Raw genomic sequence first — 22,099 nt, forward strand, 5'->3', positions numbered from 1 at the left:
CAGGCTAGCTTTACAGCTCCAAAAGAGAAAATGCTGGAAAATCTCAGCAGGTCTGGCAGCATCTGTAAGGAGAGACAAGGGCTGACGTTTCGAGTCCAGATGACCCTTTGTCAAAGCTCCTCTGGAGTCGAAATGTCAGCTCTTTTCTCTCCTTAGAGATGCTGCCAGACCTGCTGAGATTCCCCAGCATGTTCTTGTTTGATTTCAGATTCCAGCAACCTCAATAATTTGGTTTTATCCATTGCTTCCCAGCTCCATGTTGTATAACAGGACAATTTGTAGTTGCTAGGAACATTTTGTTTTAGATTAAATGAAAGTCAATGGGCCACATTTGGGCATCCCAAAGATGTGTGTACAGTTAGTTATATATGTAAAGAACTATGTACTAGTTCTGGTCACCCTATTATAAAAAGGATATTATTAAACTAGAAAGAGTGCAGAAGAGATTTATTAGGATGCTACCGGGACTTGATGGTTTGAATTTAAGGAGAGGTTGGATAGACTGGGACTTTTTCCTCTGGAGTGTAGAAGGCTGAGGGGTGATCTTATAGAGGCCTATAAAATAATGAGTGGCACAGATCAGCTATAAGGTCAATATCTTTTCCCAAAGGTAGGGGAGTCTAAAACTAGAGGGTATAGGTTTAAGGTGAGAGTGGAGAGATACAAAAGAGTCCAGAGGGGCAATTTTTTTTCATACAGAGGGTGGTGAGTGGCTGGGAAAAGCTGCCAGAGTTAGTAGTATAAGCGGGTACAATTTTGCCTTTTAAAAAGCATTTAGACAGTTACATGGGTAAGATGAGTATAGAGGAATATGGGCCAAATGCAGGCAATTGAGACTAGCTTAGTGGTTAAAAACAAAGGGGCAGCGTGGACAAGCTGGGCTGAAGGCCTGTTTCTATGCTGCAAATCTTTATGACCCGATATCAAGCCTGGGTGCAGGATCAGCAAAACCAAAGCAGCGAGACCAGGAATTTGAATGTCCCCCACACAAACTTCCCATAGTCAGGAAAAGTTTTGGGTTAGGTTTGTGTTAGGTTTGTGTTACAAAATCACAGGCATGTCCTTTGAGATCACAGTGGATAGATCTAGGATAATGCATCAGCAGCCTTGGGGGAAACAAGCTGAGTCAGGAATGTTATAACAGGTAAGTGTAATATATATTTTAGCAACATTAATTGTCATCATTAGATGCTGTATTAAAGGACGGATGTGTTTTTACTGCAGTGATTGATCATATGGTTCGATCTTGAAAGTTGGCCACGATTTATGCAGCATTGCATATAGACTAAGATGCATTATAGTATTTTTCCCATTGGAGAAAATGTTATTAGACATCTAAAACGGCAGAACACAGTGCTCGGAAATCTTTTGGTCATGCATTGAATATTGATTTAAATGTACGGACAGCTTTAACTTAGAAAAACATTGGCCTGCTGCATAAATTTATCAAGAAAGCATACAGTCACATTCTCCATTCCTTTGACTGATAGGCAATTTGCATTGAAATTCAAAAATAACTGTTCTTTCCATTTCAAATTTTTAAATTCATTCATGGCTAGGCCAGCGCTTACTGCCCATCCTCAACTGTCCTGGAGAAGGTGATAATGAGCTGCCTTTTTGGAACGCTGCAATTCATATAGTGTAAGTAAATCCACAGTGCTGTTAGGGAGCAAATTACAGGAATTTGACCCAGCAACAGTGAAGGAACAGCAATATAGTTCCAAGGCATAATGTTGAATATCCAGGTGATGGTGGCGGTCCCATGAGCCGGTTGCCCTTGTCCTTCTAGAGGTTAGCTGTCATGGATTTATAAAGTGGTATCTAAGAAACCCTGGTGAGTTCCTGCAGTGCCTCTTGTAGATGTACACATTTTTTGCCACTGTATGTTGATGGCAGAGGAAACGAGTGTAAATAAAGTGCCAATCAGGTGAGCAGCTTTGTTCTGGATGGTGTCAAGTTTTTTGAACGTTGTTTCAGTTGCATTCATCCAGGAAATGGAGAGTGTTCCATCACACTCTTGCCTTGTAGATGGTGGACAGATTTTGGAGAGTCAGGAGGTGAGTTACTCACTGCAGGATTCCTGCTCTTATAGCCACAGTATGTATATGGCTGGTCCAGTTCAGTATCTGATCAGTGACAACATCCTGGTCCCATTGTCTGGAGCAGTAATTATGTGTTTGACAAATGAATTCATTGTGAATGCTTGGCTGAATATCAGATGTTAGTGGAGTACTTAGCTTAGTAGGTGGATGTTTACACAGCTGTTCAGAGGAGTGTGAGCATGTTATGATTCACATTTTTAAGAGGTTATAATAGGATTACCTGCCTTTGGTGGGGTTTCTGAAGAGATGTTTGTTTGTTTTCACAACTTTATGACCACTTGACGGGATTCAAGTTCTTTTTCCAGTGAGACTGGAGTCTGTTTTCTCTACAGTATGAATGGCTGCTTGTTGGTTGACAGTTTTATCGGATTGTTAGGGGCTTAGTTTCTTCTAGAAGTCAATTTTAAAGGTTTCCCATTGCCATTACATGGCTCCTGATCTGTACATAGTGAATACTGGTGAGTGGCTATGGAAGGCACATGGGGCATAGGAGGCATGAGGGATATTGGAAGAGGATTGGGGTTTATAAGGGTGAATGGAGAGGACATGAGGTTATGAAGGGGTTTAGAGGAAAGAGAGCATGGCGGGGGCATGAGGAAACAGAGTTTGAGAGGGCATTGGGGTGGCATGGGAACTTGGGGGGGTGGGTGGTTAGAAGGACCATGGAAAATGAATTGGGATGAAGAGTGAAGATTAGGGAGAGGAGGACAACATGAAGAGCTGGACTGATGACCCAGAGAACCGAGATGGACCCCACCTCAGGACCTGCACTTCTCCAAAATGGCCTTGGGCCTGCCGAGGGAAGTGACAGACCCACACCTTGTTCCTCCCACCTCCACATCTCTGAAAGATGACAATATTGCGGGTATGGGAGTAGGGGACAGGCTCCAATTGACAAAATCGGGAACTGCCTGCCGCTTCAGACAGAAACCCAGCACAATGACCGTAAAATGTTTCCCAAAAAGAAATGTAAAAGGAGTTCAGAAGGAAATAAGCTAAAATGGGTTGGAAATAATGAAAACGCTAAAGATAAAAAGGAGGAGTCAATTATACAGCATTAGTGAAATTTGCTTACATCATCCTGTTCAGACGCAACCACAGTCTCTTCATCTGTAGGTTTCTTCAACAAAAGAGAAACAGAAAGTGAGAACAAGATCGGAATTCTAAGCTAGATGTCTTAAACCCTTCTCTCACAGCATGGTGGATGACCACCTTCAGAGAGACCTGGTGCTCTCTATAGCCCGAGAACGTCTGGGACCCTGTAGCCATGAGCCGTGATGAAAACAATCTTCCTGACATTCCTGGCTCCTCCACAAAAAATCCAGCCCACCATATCTCAATGACAGTGCTGGATAAGGAGGCTATGACATGCTTAAGGCTAGCTGGGGGGCAGCAAACAGAATTCTTATTTGAGACCACTATCCAAAAAGCTCTTCTGAACTTTAGATGAGGACAGGATCGGTCTTGGCTATGATGCCCCAAGGTTGAATTAGGTTTTGAAGTGGACAAGTGGTGAGCAAACCTCATGCTGGGTCTGTAGTTAGAGGAATTATACATTAGTTCCATACCACCTTTATTATAGACAGACCCTTTACTGGAGCAACCTAAACATAACTGCAATCTAAACAGGAAACAACATACATGGAGGTTAATTCTCTTATGCTATGCTGATCGTGTTAGGTGTAACGTAGAAGGAAATTTGAAAGAAGGCCCATTGTGACTGTTTTCCAATTCTCTTCGTGTTACATGTGCTTTCATAGGAGTTTTCTCCAAGGGCCTTGGGGACTGTTATCTGGAAATGGTCACTCTGATGACATACAGGTGATACCAAACACTTCCTCAGCTCATTCACTTAGCTTTCTGCCTGCCCCAGTGAATGTGGACCACTGACATAGAGTGCAGTCCCCTCAGATTACAGGATTGACCAACTCACACCTCCCATTGGATAGGTTTGCCCCTCAGGGTGAGTAGGAGAATTCTCAGGGCTGGAGACCTTCAGGTTAGAAGGCTCCACAACCAACAGCCATTGGTGCTACTACCCACTTCTAGAGGGGACAGCACTGGTGCACTCTCATTCGCCTCCTTTGGAGACAAGCCCCTCCCCAAGGTGGGTCTCCTGCAGCAGGGAAATGCTGGAGACAGGATGTTGTCCTGAATTCAAACTAATCTGAAGGTGTGGGTTCTGGCCCCTTCAGAGTAAGACCACTTTGGGTGCTCTTCACCTGTTTTGCACTGAATGCCATAGCATACAAGGCTGAGAAATACATGCTGGAAAATGTGATTAGAATGGATAGGTAATTGATGGCTGGGGCAGACATGATGGGCCAAAGGGCCTCTTTCTGTGCTGTAAAACTCTATAACAGAAAGAAAATCAATCACATATAGTTTCCCGTCAACATAATATTCATTCAACACCTAGACCTAACAGTAAAGCAACCCTAAATTGTCTTTCCTTTGACCCTTGGTTGGGTCACTCAAATACTGCAAACACCAGCAGTGTACCTGATATCCCCGATCCAAATCATTTTAACTGCAGAAGGATTGGGTAATTCTATTTATCTTTAAGAGCCATGGGTTGCCTCTGCACTTGAGAAGCAATATCGTTGTCCTTAGCACCAGGGGTTGTTAGATTATACCCTTTGGATATAGACACATTTAACCATTGCTGTCAGTAGCTAAGAACGATTCTCCTTTGATGAAAAACAGTAATTGTGTCCTAACCAGAACAAAACAGAGTGGCCTTTTCCTCAATCTCCAGTAAATCAACAGACAGCATTGAAAGTTTATTACACCCCTGAGCCAGGTCTAAGTTATAAGCTGGCGAGTATAAAATAGTGTCAATTGAGGTCTTAAATTAAACCTTCCCTAAAGAACATAGCAAGGTTCTCTTTTATTCATTCTCAGGCTGTGCTATCAGAAGCTTTTATTGCCCAACTTTAATTGCCCTTTAAGTCAAAAAAAAAATGCCCTTCTGTTCCTGAGCAAAAGCTTCAGGAAAAACTCTTCAATTTTAGAGGATGCTTTTCTGTATGGCAAGGGAGGAGGTGGAGATGTAAATTCTCATCTCACCTGGCTGGTGGCCTGGTGAGTGAAAGCTGCGCATTGCACAGTCTGCCCAAGTTTTACTCCATCAATTTCAATGACAGGGGGATCAGATAGTCAACCTATCTTCCCAGACCTTCCTTCCTGCTGTATTGTCCAGATAATGTTGTCTTCACTGCCCAGGCAGTGGAGCAACATTTTATCACTTCTGAATAGATTTGCAGAGTGTCTGAAGCTCTGCAAAACCTGTGGGAAGTTGGGTGGGGGTGTGGGAAAGCTATTGTAATTCATAGAAATGTTTTTCAAATGGGTTTTACAACATAGAAGCAGGCTATTCGGCCCAACTGGTCATGCAGGTGTTTATGCGTTGCACGACTCTCCTCTCACCTCTTAACACATCTTCCTAATGTTAGCAGTGCTGCCTCACAGAGCCAGGGACCTGGGTTCGATCCCTGGCTTGGGTCACTGTCTGTGCGGAGTCTGTATGCTCTCCCAGTGTTGGCATGGGTTTCCTCCCACAGTCCAAAAGATGTATTGGTTAGGTGCGTTGGCCATGCTAAATTCTTGGTCAGTGTACCTGAACAGGCATCGGAGTGTGGCGACTAGAGGATTTTCACAGTGACTTCATTGCAGTGTAAGCCTACTTGTGACTTATAAATAAACTTTTACTTTACTTTTTAAAATTCCCCATGTACCTATCTAGTTCGCCTTAAGTGCATCTGTTATCAGTTAGTCTCATTTATTCCTTGTGGTAGAGGTTCCACATTCTGACCACTCATTGGGTAAAGAGGTTTCCCTGGAATTCTTCATATTTATTAATGACTATCTTATGGTTATGATTCTAAGTTTTGGGCTCTTCCGTCTTCTCCATATCTATCCCTTCAATCCCGTCATAATTTTCATCCCTTCAATAATTTTCAAAGTCACGATTAGATCATCCACCTCTTTTCTAGCAATGTCTCAAAGGCTTTACAGACAATGGAGCACTTTTGAAGTGTGGCCACTGTTATATTGTAAGAAATTCAGCAGCTAATTTGTACACAGCAAGCTCCCACACAAAGGCAACATGATAAATGACCAGATAATCTGTTGCTGTGATGTTGCTTGAGGGTAAAATAGAGTACTTGGGTGAACTCCCTCGCTCTTAATATTAGGGATCTATAATGTCCTCTGAAAGGGCAAACAAGGCCCCAGCTTAACGAAAAACAGCACCTCCAACAGTGCAGCACCCCATCAGCGTAGCTGCCTAGATTTTGTGGTCAAATCTCTGGAGTGGGGCTTGAGCGCACAGCCTTCCGACTGCAGGAGGTACACTTTCTGAAACAAGGCTGTCTCCATTAACCCTGCTGCTTATGAGACAGAAGAAATTGGGAGACATAGGCAAAAAAAGGACCGGGTAGAAGTGGATTATTTACAAATCTGCTTACAGATTAGGAATTAAAGCACAGTGGCTCGGGAACTTAAAAGTGGGAAAATAAATGTTAAAAAACTGAAAGAACAAAGCTAGTTTCTACTGAGAAACTCTTGAAAGCAAACAATTGTATTCATAAAAATCATGGAAATTTAAGGCATAGAAGAAAGCCGAACCACCTAACCAGCCTAACCTTACTTAGCAGCACTAATTTAAGGCACTTCTAGTGCATTTGCAGGTATTTCTGAAAGTGATGAGTCTTTATGCACCTACCACCTTTTCAGACAATGGGTTCTAGGTCCCAATATCCTCTGGGTGAAAATAAATTACTCTTCAATGTCTCTCTAGTCATTTCACTTTAACACTCTGCTGGTGGTCTATTGTCCTCCCTGCTCAGGTAGAGTGGATAAGAAAGATCTATCTCGCCCCCTCATACATTTCAATCAAACCTTCCCCAAAACCGCTTCATTCCAATCCAACCTTTCCCAAATCCTGGCGACATCCTCTGTACTCCTTCTCATGCGTTAAGAGACCACTTGCAACATAACTTACCTCAGTAGGAGTCATCAGTGAGGATGCCTTCGTTGTTAATTCAGGAATTTCGAATTGAAGTTCTATTAGAGGAGAAATTAATTGTTAGCAGATCTTCCAATGTGTCTGGAAACATGATGCATCATCCTCAGGGGACACTAGAGAAAATGGTCCGCGAGTAGGAAGAGATGCAAATAAACCTCTGGCTATGACTAGATGGATAAGAATGGAACCACATGAGTGCAATCCCACGCAGTTGGACTATAGTGGAGAGGCGTTGGAGGAGGAGGAGGAGGGGGTGGTCTTCATATCAATGGCTGCAGACTGGTCAAGAAGGACAAGGAGGGAAAGTTTACCTTTGCCACAGTCACAAAGTGTTTGATAAGAGCTGTTTCAGTACTGAGGTAAGAGTGGAAACCTGACTGGAGGGATTGAACCATGGGGTTTGGGAATGAATTTGGGACGCGGCAACACATTAAAGGACTTTGGAGAGGAAAGGTCAATTGATAATGGGATGGCAGCTTGCAGGGATGGTGTGCTCAAGGGTTAGCTTTTTAAAGAGAGGGATGATAATGCCAAATTGAAAGGAGAAAGAGCTAACACCTAAAGAGAGAGAATTGTTTACAATAAGGGAAGGTGATGGCCTAATGGTATCATTGCTAGCCTACTAATCTGGAGACTCCGCTAATGTTCTGGGGACCAGGGTTCAAATCCTGCTACAGCAGATAGTGGAATTTGAATTCAGTAAAATAAAATCTGAAATTAAGAATCTACTGATGACCATAAAACCATTGTCAATTGTTGGAAAAACCCATCTGGCTCACTAATATCCTTTAGGGAAGGAAATCTGCTGTCCTTACCCAGTCTGGCCTACATGTGACTCCAGGGCACAGCAATGTGGTTGACTTTCAAGTGCCCTCTGTAATGGCCTAGCAAGCCACTCAGTGTAAGGGCAATTAGGGATGCACAATAAATGCTGGCCAGCCAGTGATGCCCATGTCCCATGAATGAATAAAAAAAATTGGCTGGTGGGGGAGGGGAGGTAAGAGAAACATTAGGCAATCAATAGTTTAATGGGAATAGAACTGAGGGAACAAGAGATAAGCCTCAAAGACAAGGTGAGCTCAGACAGGGCACGAGGAGAGATAGTAGGAGAGAAACTAGAGAAAGATGCAAGTTCAGGACTAGGGCAAGGGGGAGTAAAGGAAGTTTGGCCAGACAGGCTAGTAGAAGAGAGGCAGCTGATCAAATGGTCTCCATCTTGGTGGCAAAGAAGTATATGAGCTCTCCACATTTGTTGTTGGAGGGGACAGGAAGGAGAGCGGTTTAAGGTGGCAGCTTGCAATACCAAAAAGAAGTTGGGTGTTACCTTCGCATTCCAGGATGACCCTGGAACAGTGAGCAATTTTGCAGAGTAGGTAGGACCCAAGGGTGCTTTAAGTGGTCCAACCAGATCTGCTGATAGATGGCTAAACAAGTTGTCCACCCTATCTTTTCATGGCTGTACTTAAGGGTGTAGAGATGGGGATTATACCAGCAGAAGCTGCCAGGATGAGAGAGAGTAATGGTTCTATTAGAGACCAGGACGTGGAGATCAGGCTGTGACTGAGTAAATCAGTAGCTGCAGAAATGCTGTAGTGAACAAAGGCCTAGAACAGTTGGGATTTTCAAAGTGAATTTTCCAAGGATGTACACAGGAGGAGGTACAGTTGGTGCATGGAATGGGGTCATGTGAAGCAAGTGATCAGAGATGACCTCATCTGTATTTGATATGATGGGACCAGCAAAACCATGAGAGATGTCAAAGTCATGAGTTGAGTGTGAATATGGATTGGGGAGTTTTCACAGAGGGTAAGATTTAGGAGAAGGAGACAGACTGACAAGTTGAGATGGAGATCGAGTCCAGCAAGGAAAAGAAATATAATCTAACACAGCAAAGGGACACAAAATCAAACAGCCTGAGAAATGCTTTTGGAGAATAGGAGGTGGTGAAACAGCAGAAGTGACAAAGGTGAAATGAGAATGATAAAAACAAAGCCATTTTTGAAACAACATATTGCCCTAACAGAGGATCCCCACATTAAGTAGCAGTCTGTGTAGGTGAAATAAATGCTTACTCATCTTTACGCTTGTGTTGAGGTCTATCAGACGTAGTAGAGGAATAAGATCAGAATTGGTGTGGGTATTCATCTACTTACAGGTCAATTATTCCAGTGAAGCAATGTTTCTCCCAGTGGCTCCTGGAAAATAGCTTTTTTTTCCTTTCCAATAGACTCCTTTATATAACATGGTGAAGGAGGTCTTTACATTGATGTGTAGGCTTTTCAACTGGGAGCAAGGTTTCTCTGAACTGCTCAGGGACATGGCTGCACGGCTGTGGAAAATACGTCACAGGGATCAAACAGGCCACGCACAAGTAGTGATGCCTCCAAAATGTGCGTATGCACAGTAATATTAAGGAGCTGTGCAGCGCACGAGTCAAGACTTGCACAGCACTGAGTTAGAAGGAACGTTGGTTGTGGGTGAGTAGAGGGAGTTGGATTGTAGCTGAAGGGATGTTGAAGGTAGGGGGAGAGATCTGGCCAGTGAGCAGAGGGGCTAAAGAGAAAGAACATCTAAAGATTCCCCCTGCCCTTTAATGACCTACTTGCCCCCTCTATTGCCCATGTGTCTTTTTTCCAACATTCCAAAGTGGTTCACAGGAGGGTCATCAAACACAATTTGATACTGAGTTGCATAAAGAAATTCCAGAAAATACCCCAAAAACATAGTCAGAAATGCTAGGTTTGAAGGGGCATTCTAAAAGACTGGAGACAAATGTTTTGAGAGGGAATTCCAACACTGTGGCCTGGACAACTGAAGGAGCAGTAACAATGTTTGGGCAAAGTCAGTCAGGGAAATTCAAAAGGCCAGAACTGAAGGAAAGCAAAGATCTTGGAGGGTTGTGGGGCTAGAGGAGATTACAGAGGTAAGGAGGGGAGAGTCCACATTTGAAAAACGAGAATGATCATTTTAAAAAATGGATGCACTGTCAGTGTAGGCCAGCGAACTGAAGGATGAGTGGGACATGTAGGAAATCAGGATTATGAGCAGCAGGATTTTGAATGAGCTCAAGTTTAAAGAAGGTGGGGAAGAGTTGGGGGGGGGGGGGGTGGTGCAGGTGGGGTGGAGGGGGTGTTGCGGTGTTCTCTGGAAAGCCAATGTCCCAGTTAAAGGCACATGACATGAAGATGAGTGGAAAACCAAATTGCGCGGAGGGTGTGGAAAGTCTGCAGAGAGATCTGGAAAGGCTGAGCGAATGGGCGAGGACCTGGCAGATGGAGTATAATGTTAGCAAGTGAGAGGTTACCCACTTTGGCAGAAATAATAGTAGGAGGGATTATTATTTAAAAGGCGAAAAGCTGCAGCATGCTACAGTGCAGAGGGACTTGGGGATCCTTGTGCACGAGTCGCAAAAACCCAGTCTGCAGGTGCAGCAGGTGATCAAGAAGGTGAATGGGATGCTGGCCTTTATAGCGAGGGGGATAGAATATAAAAGCAGGGAGGTCTTGCTGCAACTGTACAGGGCACTGGTGAGGCTGCAGCTGGAGTACTGTGTGCAGTTTTGGTCGCCGCACTTGCGCAAGGATATTTTAGCCTTGGAGGGAGTGCAGAGGAGATTCACTAGGCTGATACCGGAGATGAGGGGGTTGGACTATGAAGAGAGACTAAATAGACTGGGTCTGTACTCGTTAGAATTTTGAAGGATGAGGGGGGATCTTATAGAGACGTATAAGATAATGAAAGGGATGGATAGGGTAGAGGTAGAGAGATTCTTCCCGCTTAGAAAGGATAGCAGGACTAGAGGGCACAGCCTCAAGATAAGGGGGGGGGGGCAGTTTAGATCGGAGTTGAGGAGGAACTTCTTCACTCAAAAGGTGGTGAATCTCTGGAATTCTCTGCCTGTTGAAGTGGTGGAGGCTACCTTGCTAAATATATTTAAGTCACGGATAGATAGGTTTTTGGTAGGCAAGGGAATTAAGGGTTATGGGGAGAGAGCAGGAAAGTGGAACTGATCCACTTCAGATCAGCCATGATCTTATTGAATGGCGGGGCAGGCTCAAAGGGCTAGATGGCCTACTCCTGCTCCTATTTCTTATGTTCTTATGTATGTTTATTGATCAACAATCGATGGGAGAGTGGTATTGGAGTACTTCAAGACCTTCTCTTCTCGAGAGGCATTGAACTGCCCAATGCTCGTTCTCCCATCGATCCTTGGTCAATAAAGGTACGTCTCTAACCGGGACACTGGCTTTCATGAGTCTTTGTATTGGCTGAAATCTTTGGCGATGCCTAGTCTCCAGAGAACCAAGCAGCAGCAGGGTGAGTAGCAAGCCATGCAGGAGAGCAACGTAATAATAAAGTCAGGGGGTGGAAAGGGAGTGGGGAGGAGAGGACGAAGAAAAATCAGAATACATCACAATTCAGATGCTCCTCATAAAGTCATTGAATCTTCAGGGCACAATAGGCCCTTTGGCCCATTGAAGCGCTGATGATTCACCCTAGAACAATCCAATAAGTTCCACTCTCCTTCTCAATCCCCGTAGCCATGCAGTTCATTAATAATACAAATAATAGTGATGAATATAATTAAATTAATCACTGCATAACACCTAAATAAACTTGACAAACATATCCGGCCCTTACAATAGAACTGGGGAGGGGTGGGGGGGTGGGGGGGTGGGGTAGGGTAGGGTAGTATATTCAGACTTTAGAACTTTAGGATCAGTCTGTCTAGCCCTGTCAGAATTTCACACGTTTCAATGTGGGATCCCCTATTATTCTTCTAAATTCCAATGAATACAGACCCAGTTGACCCAATCTCTCTTCCTACGATAATCCTGCCATCCAAGAATTGGTCCGGTGAACCTTCACTGCACTCTCTGCAGCAAATATATCCTTTCTTAGATAAGGAGATCAAAATTGCACACAATACTGTAGATGTGGTCTGAAACACAAGTAATTTTTCATTAACCCCTAGATGAATTTTTCTTAGGAGGCAATTGCAGATAAGAAAATGCTTGTTTATCTTTAATGGTGTGCAAAATAAAATGCATTGAAACATGAGACTCAGAGGAAACATGCCATTAAAATGCAGCACCCCTGACTCACCCATTTCTGAAGTAGCTGGTGTGTTCCAGGAAACCCAGACCGTTTGCGTGGAAACCGTTGTAATTTTGCTTTGCCGTTCTCCCTCATCTTGCTGGTTTCCAACAGAAAGTGGATCATCACTGGTGAATCCTGCTGCATCGGATAATTCAGCTTTCCTGGTTACAACGATCATCATATTGTTAAAATATACCAGCAACATCTCCAACCCCACAGTCAAGAGTCTGTCTGGTGGATGTTCCTCAGACTTTTTCCAATGTTCAACTTGAGCTACATGCTTTGCTGAGGGAGGATGGAGGCAGGTGTGGCTTCCAAATGGAGATAACCCAGTGAAAGCCAGCTCCAGTGCGAGTGGTGCACTCACCTTCCCCCCCCCCCCCCAACCCACAACCCCCTATCTGTCTATTAACCAAATAAAACCCCAGAGGCATGGCGTATCAGGACAACTCATCGTCCGCTAAGCCCTTCGTCACGGAGATCAAAAGCGGACTGAAACCGTCCATGAAGATGAGCATCACTAGGACGGTTCATTCACACCCCAACAGCTTTGTACTAAGTCTCATCAGCAACCCTTCAGAACCAGAGGCAGATGTAGGCCTCAAAGAACAAAGAACAACACAGCATGGGAAACAGGCCCTTTGGCCCAACGAGCCTGCGCCGCCATTTCAACATTGTGAGTCCACTCTTCCACCCATGACCCTTGTCTACACTTATGGCACTCCACATTGGAAACCAGATTGAAGGGAGACTAATTTAGGGACAATTTGTTACACCAATCAGCCTAAGAGCACATCTTTGGGGTGTGGGAGGAAACTGGAGCACCTGGAGAAAACCCACGCAAGCACGGGGAGAACGCGCAAACTCGCACAGACACAGGCCCAAATCCATGTATCTGCACAGCAGTGATAGTCACTGAGCTGTCATGTTGCCCATCAGCTGGTCCAGTTTAAGCGTACACTAACAACGTGAAGCACTTGGCTACTCTCGAAACATCCAAGAGCAGCCCTCGCATGACCCACTGCATGTATGCCCCTTGTTGGACAACAAGGACCTAGACGAATTTTTCTTAGGAGCCAATGTGACAGATAAAGATGTGTCAGTGGATGGTATCTATATGGACTTTCAGAAAGCTTTCATTCCACACAAGAGACTATCAGCAAAACTGAAAGTTTATACAATTAGAACCTATTGACATGAATACGGAACTCATTATGGGCTGGGGAAAGAGAGCAGGGATACTCCTACTGACAGGGTGTGACTGATTCATGCAGTTCCCAGGGATCTGTATTGGAACTATAGTTTGTCGCTCTTGTTATAAATGACTTAGATGAAGAAACAAAGAACTGTATATCTGAACTTGTTAGTGACACCAGTTGGGTGACACAACAAGTAGTGGACATGGGAGGAGTGAGTAGCAAAGGAACATTGACAGATTAAGTGAAAAATGGATTAAAGAGATAATATAAAAAGAAAAAGGAGATTTGGAGCAGCATGGTGGCACAGCCTCACAGCGCTAGGGACCTGGGTAATTTCGGCCTTAGGTGACTATCTGTGGGGAGTTTGCACGTTCTCCCCATGACTGCTTGGGTTTCCTCCAGGTGCTCTAGTTTCCTCCTACATTTCAAAAATGTACAGGATAGATGGATTGACCATGATAAATTGCCCTTTAGTGATGACCCAAGATGTGTATATTAGATATGTGGGGTTATGAGGATCGGGTGGGGGAGAGGACCTGGGTAAGATGTTCTGACAGAGAGTCTGTGTAGACATGATGGGCCAAATGGTCTTCCTCTGCACTGCAGGAATTTGATGATAAGGAACAACATAACATTTAAAGGAGAAGTGTACAAGAATGCAGTAGAAAAAACATAGGTCCACACAAATGGGAAAGATACAAATAACAGCAAAGGGTGAAAAAAACAGCTACTAAGAGTTACAAAAGGGAGCATGAAAAGAAATCTACAAAGATATCAAAATCAATGCAAAAGATGTTTACAATTAAAAAGAGAAAAAAAAAGTGGTTAAGTTCCACGGAACGTGGTGAATAGAGTTGGAGGCGACATAGTGGTACAGTGGTTAGCACTGCTGTGTCACAGCACCAGGAACCTGGGTTTGAATCCCAGCTTAGGTCACTGTCTGTGCAGACTCTGCACATTCTTCCCGTGTCTGCATGGGGTTCCTCCGGGTGCTCTGGTTTCCTCCCACAGTCTGAAAAACATGCCGGTTAAGTGCACTGCCCACGCTAAATTCTCCCTCAGTGTACCCAAACAGCCACCAGAGTGTGGCAACTGGGGGATTTTCACAGTAACTTCATTGCAGTATTAATGTTAGCCAACTTGTGATACTAATAAATAAACTTTTTAAAACTTTAAAAAAAGACTTTTTAAACTGCAGGCACAGATGGCCAAATGGGAGTTTGTAGAGGACATGTTAAATAATTAGTGTGTCAGTAGAGGAATGGGAATTCACCAAACTTAATGGAAGCAAATGAACAGTAACAGAGTGACAAATCCCCAAGGCAAGTTAGTATTCATCTCAGAGTTATAAAGAGAGTAGATGAGAACATTGCACGTGCCCTAACCACGGTTTTACAAAGTTCCCTCAGTTCCGGAACTATTCCTTTACGGTGGAAAGCAACACACATCATCCCATCATTTAAGAAAGATCAATTCGCAAAATCAGGGATTATAAACTGGTTGGCCTAACATTTGTTGTTAGGATCTATAGTTAAAGATGAGTGAAAATGTCACAAAACTCTATGAATTTGAAGGAACCAGCATTGTCTGAAAAACCTGGTTGGATTTTCTGTAAGAGGTGATTGAAATAGTGGACAGGAGAATGTCACGTGGACTTCCAGAAGCCATTCAGCAACGTCCCTCATAACAGATTGTTAGCTAAACTTGAAGCTCATGGCATTGAAGGCAAAATATTGACCTGTTTAGGAAATTGTCTGAGCAGCAGAGACAGAGATCAGAAATAATGGACACATACTCTAATTGGCAGAGAGTAACTTGTGGAGTTGTATGGGGATCTGTGATGAGGTCTTTACTATTGTTTTTATTATTAGCATCTGAGTGGGTTTCCTCCAGGTGCTCAGGTTTCCTCCCACAGTCCGAAAGATCTGCTGGTTAGGTGTATTGGCCTGGGGCAAATTCTCCCTCAGTGTATCCAAACAGACGTCAAAGTGTAGGAGATTTTCACAGTAACTTCATTGCAGTGTTAATGTAAGCCTATTTGTGACACAAAGTGAACGGGCAGAACAGTGTCAAATAAATTTCAATGCAGACAAATAAGAGATCTACATGGTCCTTTCTAAGTGAAAAGCTAGAAGCAGTGGATATCCAAAGGAACTCAGTAATCCATGTACCTCATTTATTAAAATATCATAGATAGCCACAAAAAGTATATCAAAAAGAAACGTTACCCTCTGCAACAAGTGGATTAGAGCAAAAGGGGTTAATAATCAAGCTGCAACAATACTAGGACCTTGTTGGAGCACACCTGGAATAACGTGTTCAGCTCTGGCCACCACACCATAGGTAGGATATACCGGGGTGATCTTACTGATTTGTTATGCTAGTCAATTGGCATAGCAAGCCGATAAAATTATAAAGATACCACACTGAATTGCTGGCATAATTAACCCCACAAGGCTTATTTATATATTTAAATCCTTAACGGTTTTGTCAGTGGAGGCTCTCACCGGTGAGGATCACATATGGTCCCCATTGACATGATGGCTTCATGGTGATACCAGAGGCCATTGAGAAACACACTGAAGGGTGTGGAAATTTGGGGGGTGCTGGGAGGAGTGACAGTCTTCGAATGCACCACATACTATTTTACACAGTGCATTGGGAGATCAGTGCAATAGTGCCCTTTAGTTATCATCAGCTGGTTTCCTGCATGAATAGACTCTGTTCACTCCGCCTACTGGCAAGAATCACACTTTGCCTAAGTGTCATAAGATGGCGTCTGGGAGCTCGCCCAAAATTTGGGTGCGATTCTCTCCCGTTTTCACATTCACTAGGCACTTAGAATTTTTTCAGTAAGATCGCTCCCGCCAGCTTTACAGGGAGTGCAGCATAGATTGAGCTAGACTGGTACCTGGCCTCTAAGGTAATGGTAAAGTAAGTTTGTATTCAGTGGAATTTAGAAAATTCAAGATGATTTGATGGAAATGCAAGATTTTAATAGGAACAGACCAGGAAATTAAAATAAATTACTTACACTGATTGGTCTTTGACTCAGGACATAACTTAAAAATGACAGGAAGATCGTTTGGGGTGAAATTAGGAAAATCCTCTACACAAAAAGGTGCTAGGAGTTTCTCACAAACGACAACTGATGTGAAACCAATTTGAAGTTTGAGCTTGAAGGGTTTTTGATAATCACAGGCATTTAAGGGGCAAAGGTGAAGGAAGCTGGTTTGCAGATCAGCAATGATCGATTGAACAGACTTGAGGGGCCAAATGGCCTCCTCCTGTTGCTACACAAGTAGACAAAACTGTGGAAGGTGGAGTTCAAAGTGGGAAAGTGTAAGGTGATTTGCTTTGGACTGAAGAAAGAGAGATTTCTGATAGATTATAAAAACTAGGAGCCATGCAGCAACAGAGAGATTTAGGAGGACCATGTGTGGAAATCACTCATTACTCACCAGCAGATACATAAAACAGATCTAAAAGACTACTCAAACGTTTCTCCTTACTTCAAGAAGATTAGAATACGAATAGGTAGAGATTAGCTCCAGTTGTGTAAAACTCTGTTGCGAGCACATTTGGAGGATGTATTCAGTTCCTACCTGAGTCAAAAACTCTGGGTTCAAGTGCCCTCCATGACTCTAGGTTCACAATGCAGCCCAACAGGGTGAGTATCAACTTGCATATCCTTCCAGCACACATCAGTGGCAGGCGGTAAGAATGGGAGAGACTCGTGGTTAGCTCTAGGATGGAAATAAATTGGACCTTCCACCATCACCATCTGTAGCTCTGGACTGCAACATGCAGGTAAGGTGCAGCAACTTGGGCTGGCTGGCTCAGCTGGCTGGATGGCCAGTAAGGGTCAGATTGGCTAGGGTGAATTTGGGATCGGTTGCCTTACCCTGGCCATACTGGAGATCACAGCACTGTGGGTCGGACCTGAGCTCAAGAAGTAAAAAGTCTAACAACACCAGGTTTTAGTCCAACCGATTTATTTGATAATAGACTCACAAGCTTTCGGGGTTAGCCCCTTCGTCAGGTGAATGGAGAGTTCTGGCCTCAGACAGAGCACATGAGGCCAGAACTCTCCATTCACCTGACGAAGGGACTAACCCCGAAAGCTTGTGAGTCTATTATCAAATAAATCGGTTGGACTAAAACCTGGTGTTGTCAGACTTTTTACTGTGTTTACGCCAGTCCAACACCGGCATACCCACATCTCAAGAAGAAGACCATGCAATGGAAGTACTTGCACTTGTGAGAGAGTTCAAAACCAGGGGCCATAACATAAAACAGCCATCATAATGGAATTCAGGAGATATTTCTCTACTCAGAGAATGGTGAGGACATGGAACTCATTACCACAGTGGAGTAACTGAGGTGAATAGCCAAGATTTATTTAAAGGGAAGGACAAAGAAGGTGCTGATTGGGCAAGGTGAATTGGGATGAGAGCAGGCACATGTGGAACATGGGTCACTCTAAACTTGAAACAAATCCATTGTTTCCTCAGTGTGACTGGTGCAAAATTCTGGAACTCCCTTCCTAACAACACCATGGGAACACCAACACCACATGGACTCAGAGAATCATAGAAATCCTACAGTGCAGAAAGAGGCCATTTGGCCTGTCGAGTCTGCACCGACCACAATCCCCCTATTTTCCTACATATTTTACCCGCTAATCTACGCATCTCAGGTCACTAAGGGGCAATTTTAGCATGGCCAATCAACCTAACCTGCACATCTTTGGACTATGGGAGGAAACCGGAGCACCCAGAAGAAACCCATGCAGACACGAGGAGAATGTGCAAACTCCACACAGACAGCGACCCGAACTGGGAATCAAACCCAGGGCCCTGGAACAGTGAAGCAGCAGGGCTAACCACTGTGCTACCTTGCCACCCACTTTACAATGGTTCAAGGTGGCAGCTCACCACCAGATTCTCAAGGACAATTAGACAAAGGCAATAAATGCTGGCCTTGTCAGCAACACCCCAGTCCTGAGAATAAGCATAAAAAAACACGGTAAATGACTGGTTAGCAATAGGATTAATGTTCAGGTGTACAATAATGTAGTACTGTATCACTGTGCTAATTATCTAGAGATCTGTACTAATAATCTCGAGCATGTTAAATTCTTACTGGTAATACCCACAAGGTTAGATTGATTGGCCATGCTAAATTGACCCTAGAGGCAGGGAGATTAGCGATCTGCTTGGGGTTGCAGCAATAGGGTCTGGATGGGATTGTGGTTGGTACAAACTTGATGGGCCAAATGGCCTCCTTCTGTATTGTAGGGATGCTATGTTATGCTAAGGTACAGTTTGAAAGGATCAAACTGTAAGAAAGTATGGCTCACAATGCAATGGGTTAGCTGATGAGGAAAAACAGACAGGTGAATAGAGGAAATGGACAAAAAGAGCCAAATTCAGTTGGTTAACCTCGGAGATTAGAAAAGTACTTCTGCAGAACCCTCCTTCCGAACAGATTTTTAACATAGGTCAGAGTCCATGGTATATGAAATTATCTGTGGAATAAACAGGCTGAATAACTTTTTCACATTCACATATATGTTTATTATCCTACATTCATGGTCCTATCTTAGTTATAGAACAGCTTGGTTTCACCTTTCAGTCTCAGAGGCAGGCAGTACACTGGAGGATAAGGTAACTGTAAGACTTGATTCTGAATCTGCTTCAGAGCCAGACAGGTTCTTTAAGACATCATCAACTGAAAGTCAAAAACAAAAATCGCAATGAATCCTTTTCAGTTCGCCCAGTACAAGATTGAGATGGAAACATTATTTTTCATCTTACCTTCTTCGATTGTGCTCTTACTTTCTTCTGAAGAGATCTGTTGGGCTGAACTGCTCACAGATATTGGTTCTTCCAAAGATTCTTTCTCAGTGTTCCTATCATCAACATTGCTGGGCAGTAGAGTCGGTGAGGTACTCACAGAAGGAGTGTTGCTCAGCGCGATGCTATTCTGAGCAGAACTCTGCAGGGGTAATTCCTCAGCAACGTCAGTGTAGTCTGGGAATTCCACCTCTGATGATTGTCCAGATTGGGACTGTGTTGAGAGAGACAACTGATCTTTCTCAACTCCATCCTCGCTGGCTGACCTGTGTTTTTCACTCATCCTATCACACTGGCTGTCAGAAGCACCTCACCATTGAGTCAGAAATGTTGATGTATCCTTCAAATCACCGAGAAAAGAAACTTCCACTGCATGAGTAAACATAAACTTCGGTCACCTCGGATCACATAGAATCTTACATCAGTTAGGAAAGGATGGGGGGAGGGGGACGGGGGGGGGGAAAGAGGGGGACGGGGGGGGAAGAGGAGAGGGGCCGGGTGGGGGAGGAGGAGAGGGGCCGGGTGGGGGAGGAGGAGAGGGGCCGGGTGGGGGAGGAGGAGAGGGGCCGGGTGGGGGAGGAGGAGAGGGGCCGGGTGGGGGAGGAGGAGAGGGGCCGGGTGGGGGAGGAGGAGAGGGGCCGGGTGGGGGAGGAGGAGAGGGGCCGGGTGGGGGAGGAGGAGAGGGGCCGGGTGGGGGAGGAGGAGAGGGGCCGGGTGGGGGAGGAGGAGAGGGGCCGGGTGGGGGAGGAGGAGAGGGGCCGGGTGGGGGAGGAGGAGAGGGGCCGGGTGGGGGAGGAGGAGAGGGGCCGGGTGGGGGAGGAGGAGAGGGGCCGGGTGGGGGAGGAGGAGAGGGGCCGGGTGGGGGAGGAGGAGAGGGGCCGGGGGGGAGGAGGAGGAGAGGGGCCGGGGGGGAGGAGGAGGGGGGAGGAGGAGGGGGGGAGGAGGGGAGGGGGGGAGGAGGAGGGGGGGAGGAGGGGAGGGGGGAGGGACCGAGGAGGAGGGGGAGAGGAGGGGAGGGGGGGAGGGACCGAGGAGGAGGGGGAATCGAGGGCCCAAGGAGTACGGGGGGCAGGAGGGACGGGGAGCATGGCACGGGGCAGGGGGACAAGAGGGGGGTTTGGGGAACAGAAAGTAGGGATGGAGGAATGGGATCAAGAGGGTGGGGATGTGGGGTGATGATGGGACAGTGAGGTTTGTGAGTGTGGGTGGGCACTGGGGAGGGTAGCAGTGAGGGGATTTGGGGATGTAGTGAGGTTATGTGGGGTGGTTTTAGGGCAGGTAAAGTGATGGTTTTCTGGTAGTTTCAAGTTGGGGGGTTAGGGTGGCTGTTTTTCAGGCAGAATGGTGGTTTTTGGATTACCACCGAGAGGGGGTCACACAGCCCGGTCCCCAGTAGAGAGGGGGTTAGACACTCCAGTCCTTGGGGGTAGGGGACTACACAGTCCGGGCCCAGTCCTCAGAGAGGGAGGGGCTCACACAGCCCAGTTGGCTGGGCGGGGGGGGGGGGAGAGAGAGAGAGAGAGGGGTGGGGGGAGAGGGGGAGGGGAGTCACACAGCCCGGTCCCCAGGGTGGGGGGGGAGGGTCGCGCAGCCCGGTCCCCGGGGTGGGGGGGAGGGTCGCGCAGCCCGGTCCCCGGGGTGGGGGGGGAGGGTCGCGCAGCCCGGTCCCCGGGGTGGGGGGGGAGGGTCGCGCAGCCCGGTCCCCGGGGTGGGGGGGGAGGGTCGCGCAGCCCGGTCCCCGGGGTGGGGGAGGAGGGGAGTCACACAGCCCGGTCCCCGGGGAGAGGGGGAGGGGAGTCACACAGCCCGGTCCCCGGGGTGGGGGGGGAGGGGAGTCACACAGCCCGGTCCCCGGGGAGAGGGGGAGGGGAGTCACACAGCCCGGTCCCCGGGGAGAGGGGGAGGGGAGTCACACAGCCCGGTCCCCGGGGTGGGGGGAGGGTCACACAGCCGGGTCCCCGGGGTGGGGGGTGGTCACACAGCCCGGTCCCCGGGGTGGGGGGGGGAGGGTCACACAGCCCGGTCCCCGGGGTGGGGGGAGGGTCACACAGCCCGGTCCCCGGGGTGGGGGGGGAGGGTCACACAGCCCGGTCCCCGGGGTGGGGGGGTGGGGGGAGGGTCACACAGCCCGGTCCCCGGGGTGGGGGGGTGGGGGGAGGGTCACACAGCCCGGTCCCCGGGGTGGGGGGGGAGGGTCACACAGCCCGGTCCCCGGGGTGGGGGGGGAGGGTCACACAGCCCGGTCCCCGGGGTGGGGGGGGAGGGTCACACAGCCCGGTCCCCGGGGTGGGGGGGGTGGTCACACAGCCCGGTCCCCGGGGTGGTGGGGGGATGCTCGCGCAGCCCCGGCTCTCCCGGCCCCCGGGGTGGGGGGGGGATGCTCGCGCAGCCCCGGCTCTCCCGGTCCCCGGGGTGGGGGGGGGATGCTCGCGCAGCCCCGGCTCTCCCGGCCCCCGGTCTTACCGCGGTCGCTGTCGCGGTTTTAGCGGAAAAGCCGCGCGCGCTGCCCGCCAGCTGCTGCATTGTTACACCGTCCCCATGGCAACCACACAGTGTGAGTGACAGGCAGCTGGAGCCGCCCCACCCCTCGCTCCCACCAACATCCCAGGGGTATCCCAAAACACTTCCCAAATTAACCTGGAAACCCTGGCTTCCACATCAGTCAGCCTGGAAACCCTGGACTTAGGGAAATTCCAAAACAGTCAACCTGGAAACTCTGGATTTAGGAAAATTCCAAAACAGTCATCCTGGAAACTCTGGATCTAGGAAAATTGCAAATCGATCAACCTGGACCTGGAAACCCTGGATTTA

At 46.7% G+C, this 22,099-nt stretch overlaps 2 protein-coding genes across 2 annotated transcripts in view; both read right to left on the reverse strand.

Moving 5' to 3' along the window:
• LOC145352886 (uncharacterized) overlaps positions 1 to 7,076 on the reverse strand; it is a 27,005-nt gene extending 19,929 nt beyond the window's left edge. Inside the window, exons 1-2 of the mRNA XM_080203187.1 lie at positions 7,005 to 7,076; positions 3,178 to 3,222 (exon numbers count right to left, since the gene is read on the reverse strand). Coding sequence (XP_080059313.1) covers positions 3,178 to 3,222; positions 7,005 to 7,076 — 117 coding nt within the window. The remainder of the gene's footprint in view (positions 1 to 3,177; positions 3,223 to 7,004) is intronic.
• Positions 7,077 to 7,107: 31 nt separating this feature from the next.
• On the reverse strand, positions 7,108 to 21,816 carry LOC145353016 (uncharacterized). Its single transcript, XM_080203324.1, has 4 exons — positions 21,752 to 21,816; positions 19,250 to 19,657; positions 12,238 to 12,392; positions 7,108 to 7,169 (listed from the first exon to the last, which is right to left on the reverse strand). The coding sequence occupies exons 2-4, from the start codon at positions 19,569 to 19,571 to the stop codon at positions 7,143 to 7,145; spliced, it is 504 nt and encodes a 167-aa protein (XP_080059450.1). The 5' UTR covers positions 19,572 to 19,657; positions 21,752 to 21,816; the 3' UTR covers positions 7,108 to 7,142.
• Between the last annotated feature and the right edge of the window lie 283 nt (positions 21,817 to 22,099).

This window comes from Carcharhinus amblyrhynchos, chromosome 15 (assembly GCF_965287045.1).
Source record: "Carcharhinus amblyrhynchos chromosome 15, sCarAmb.v2.hapA, whole genome shotgun sequence".
NCBI classification, from domain to species: domain Eukaryota; kingdom Metazoa; phylum Chordata; class Chondrichthyes; order Carcharhiniformes; family Carcharhinidae; genus Carcharhinus; species Carcharhinus amblyrhynchos.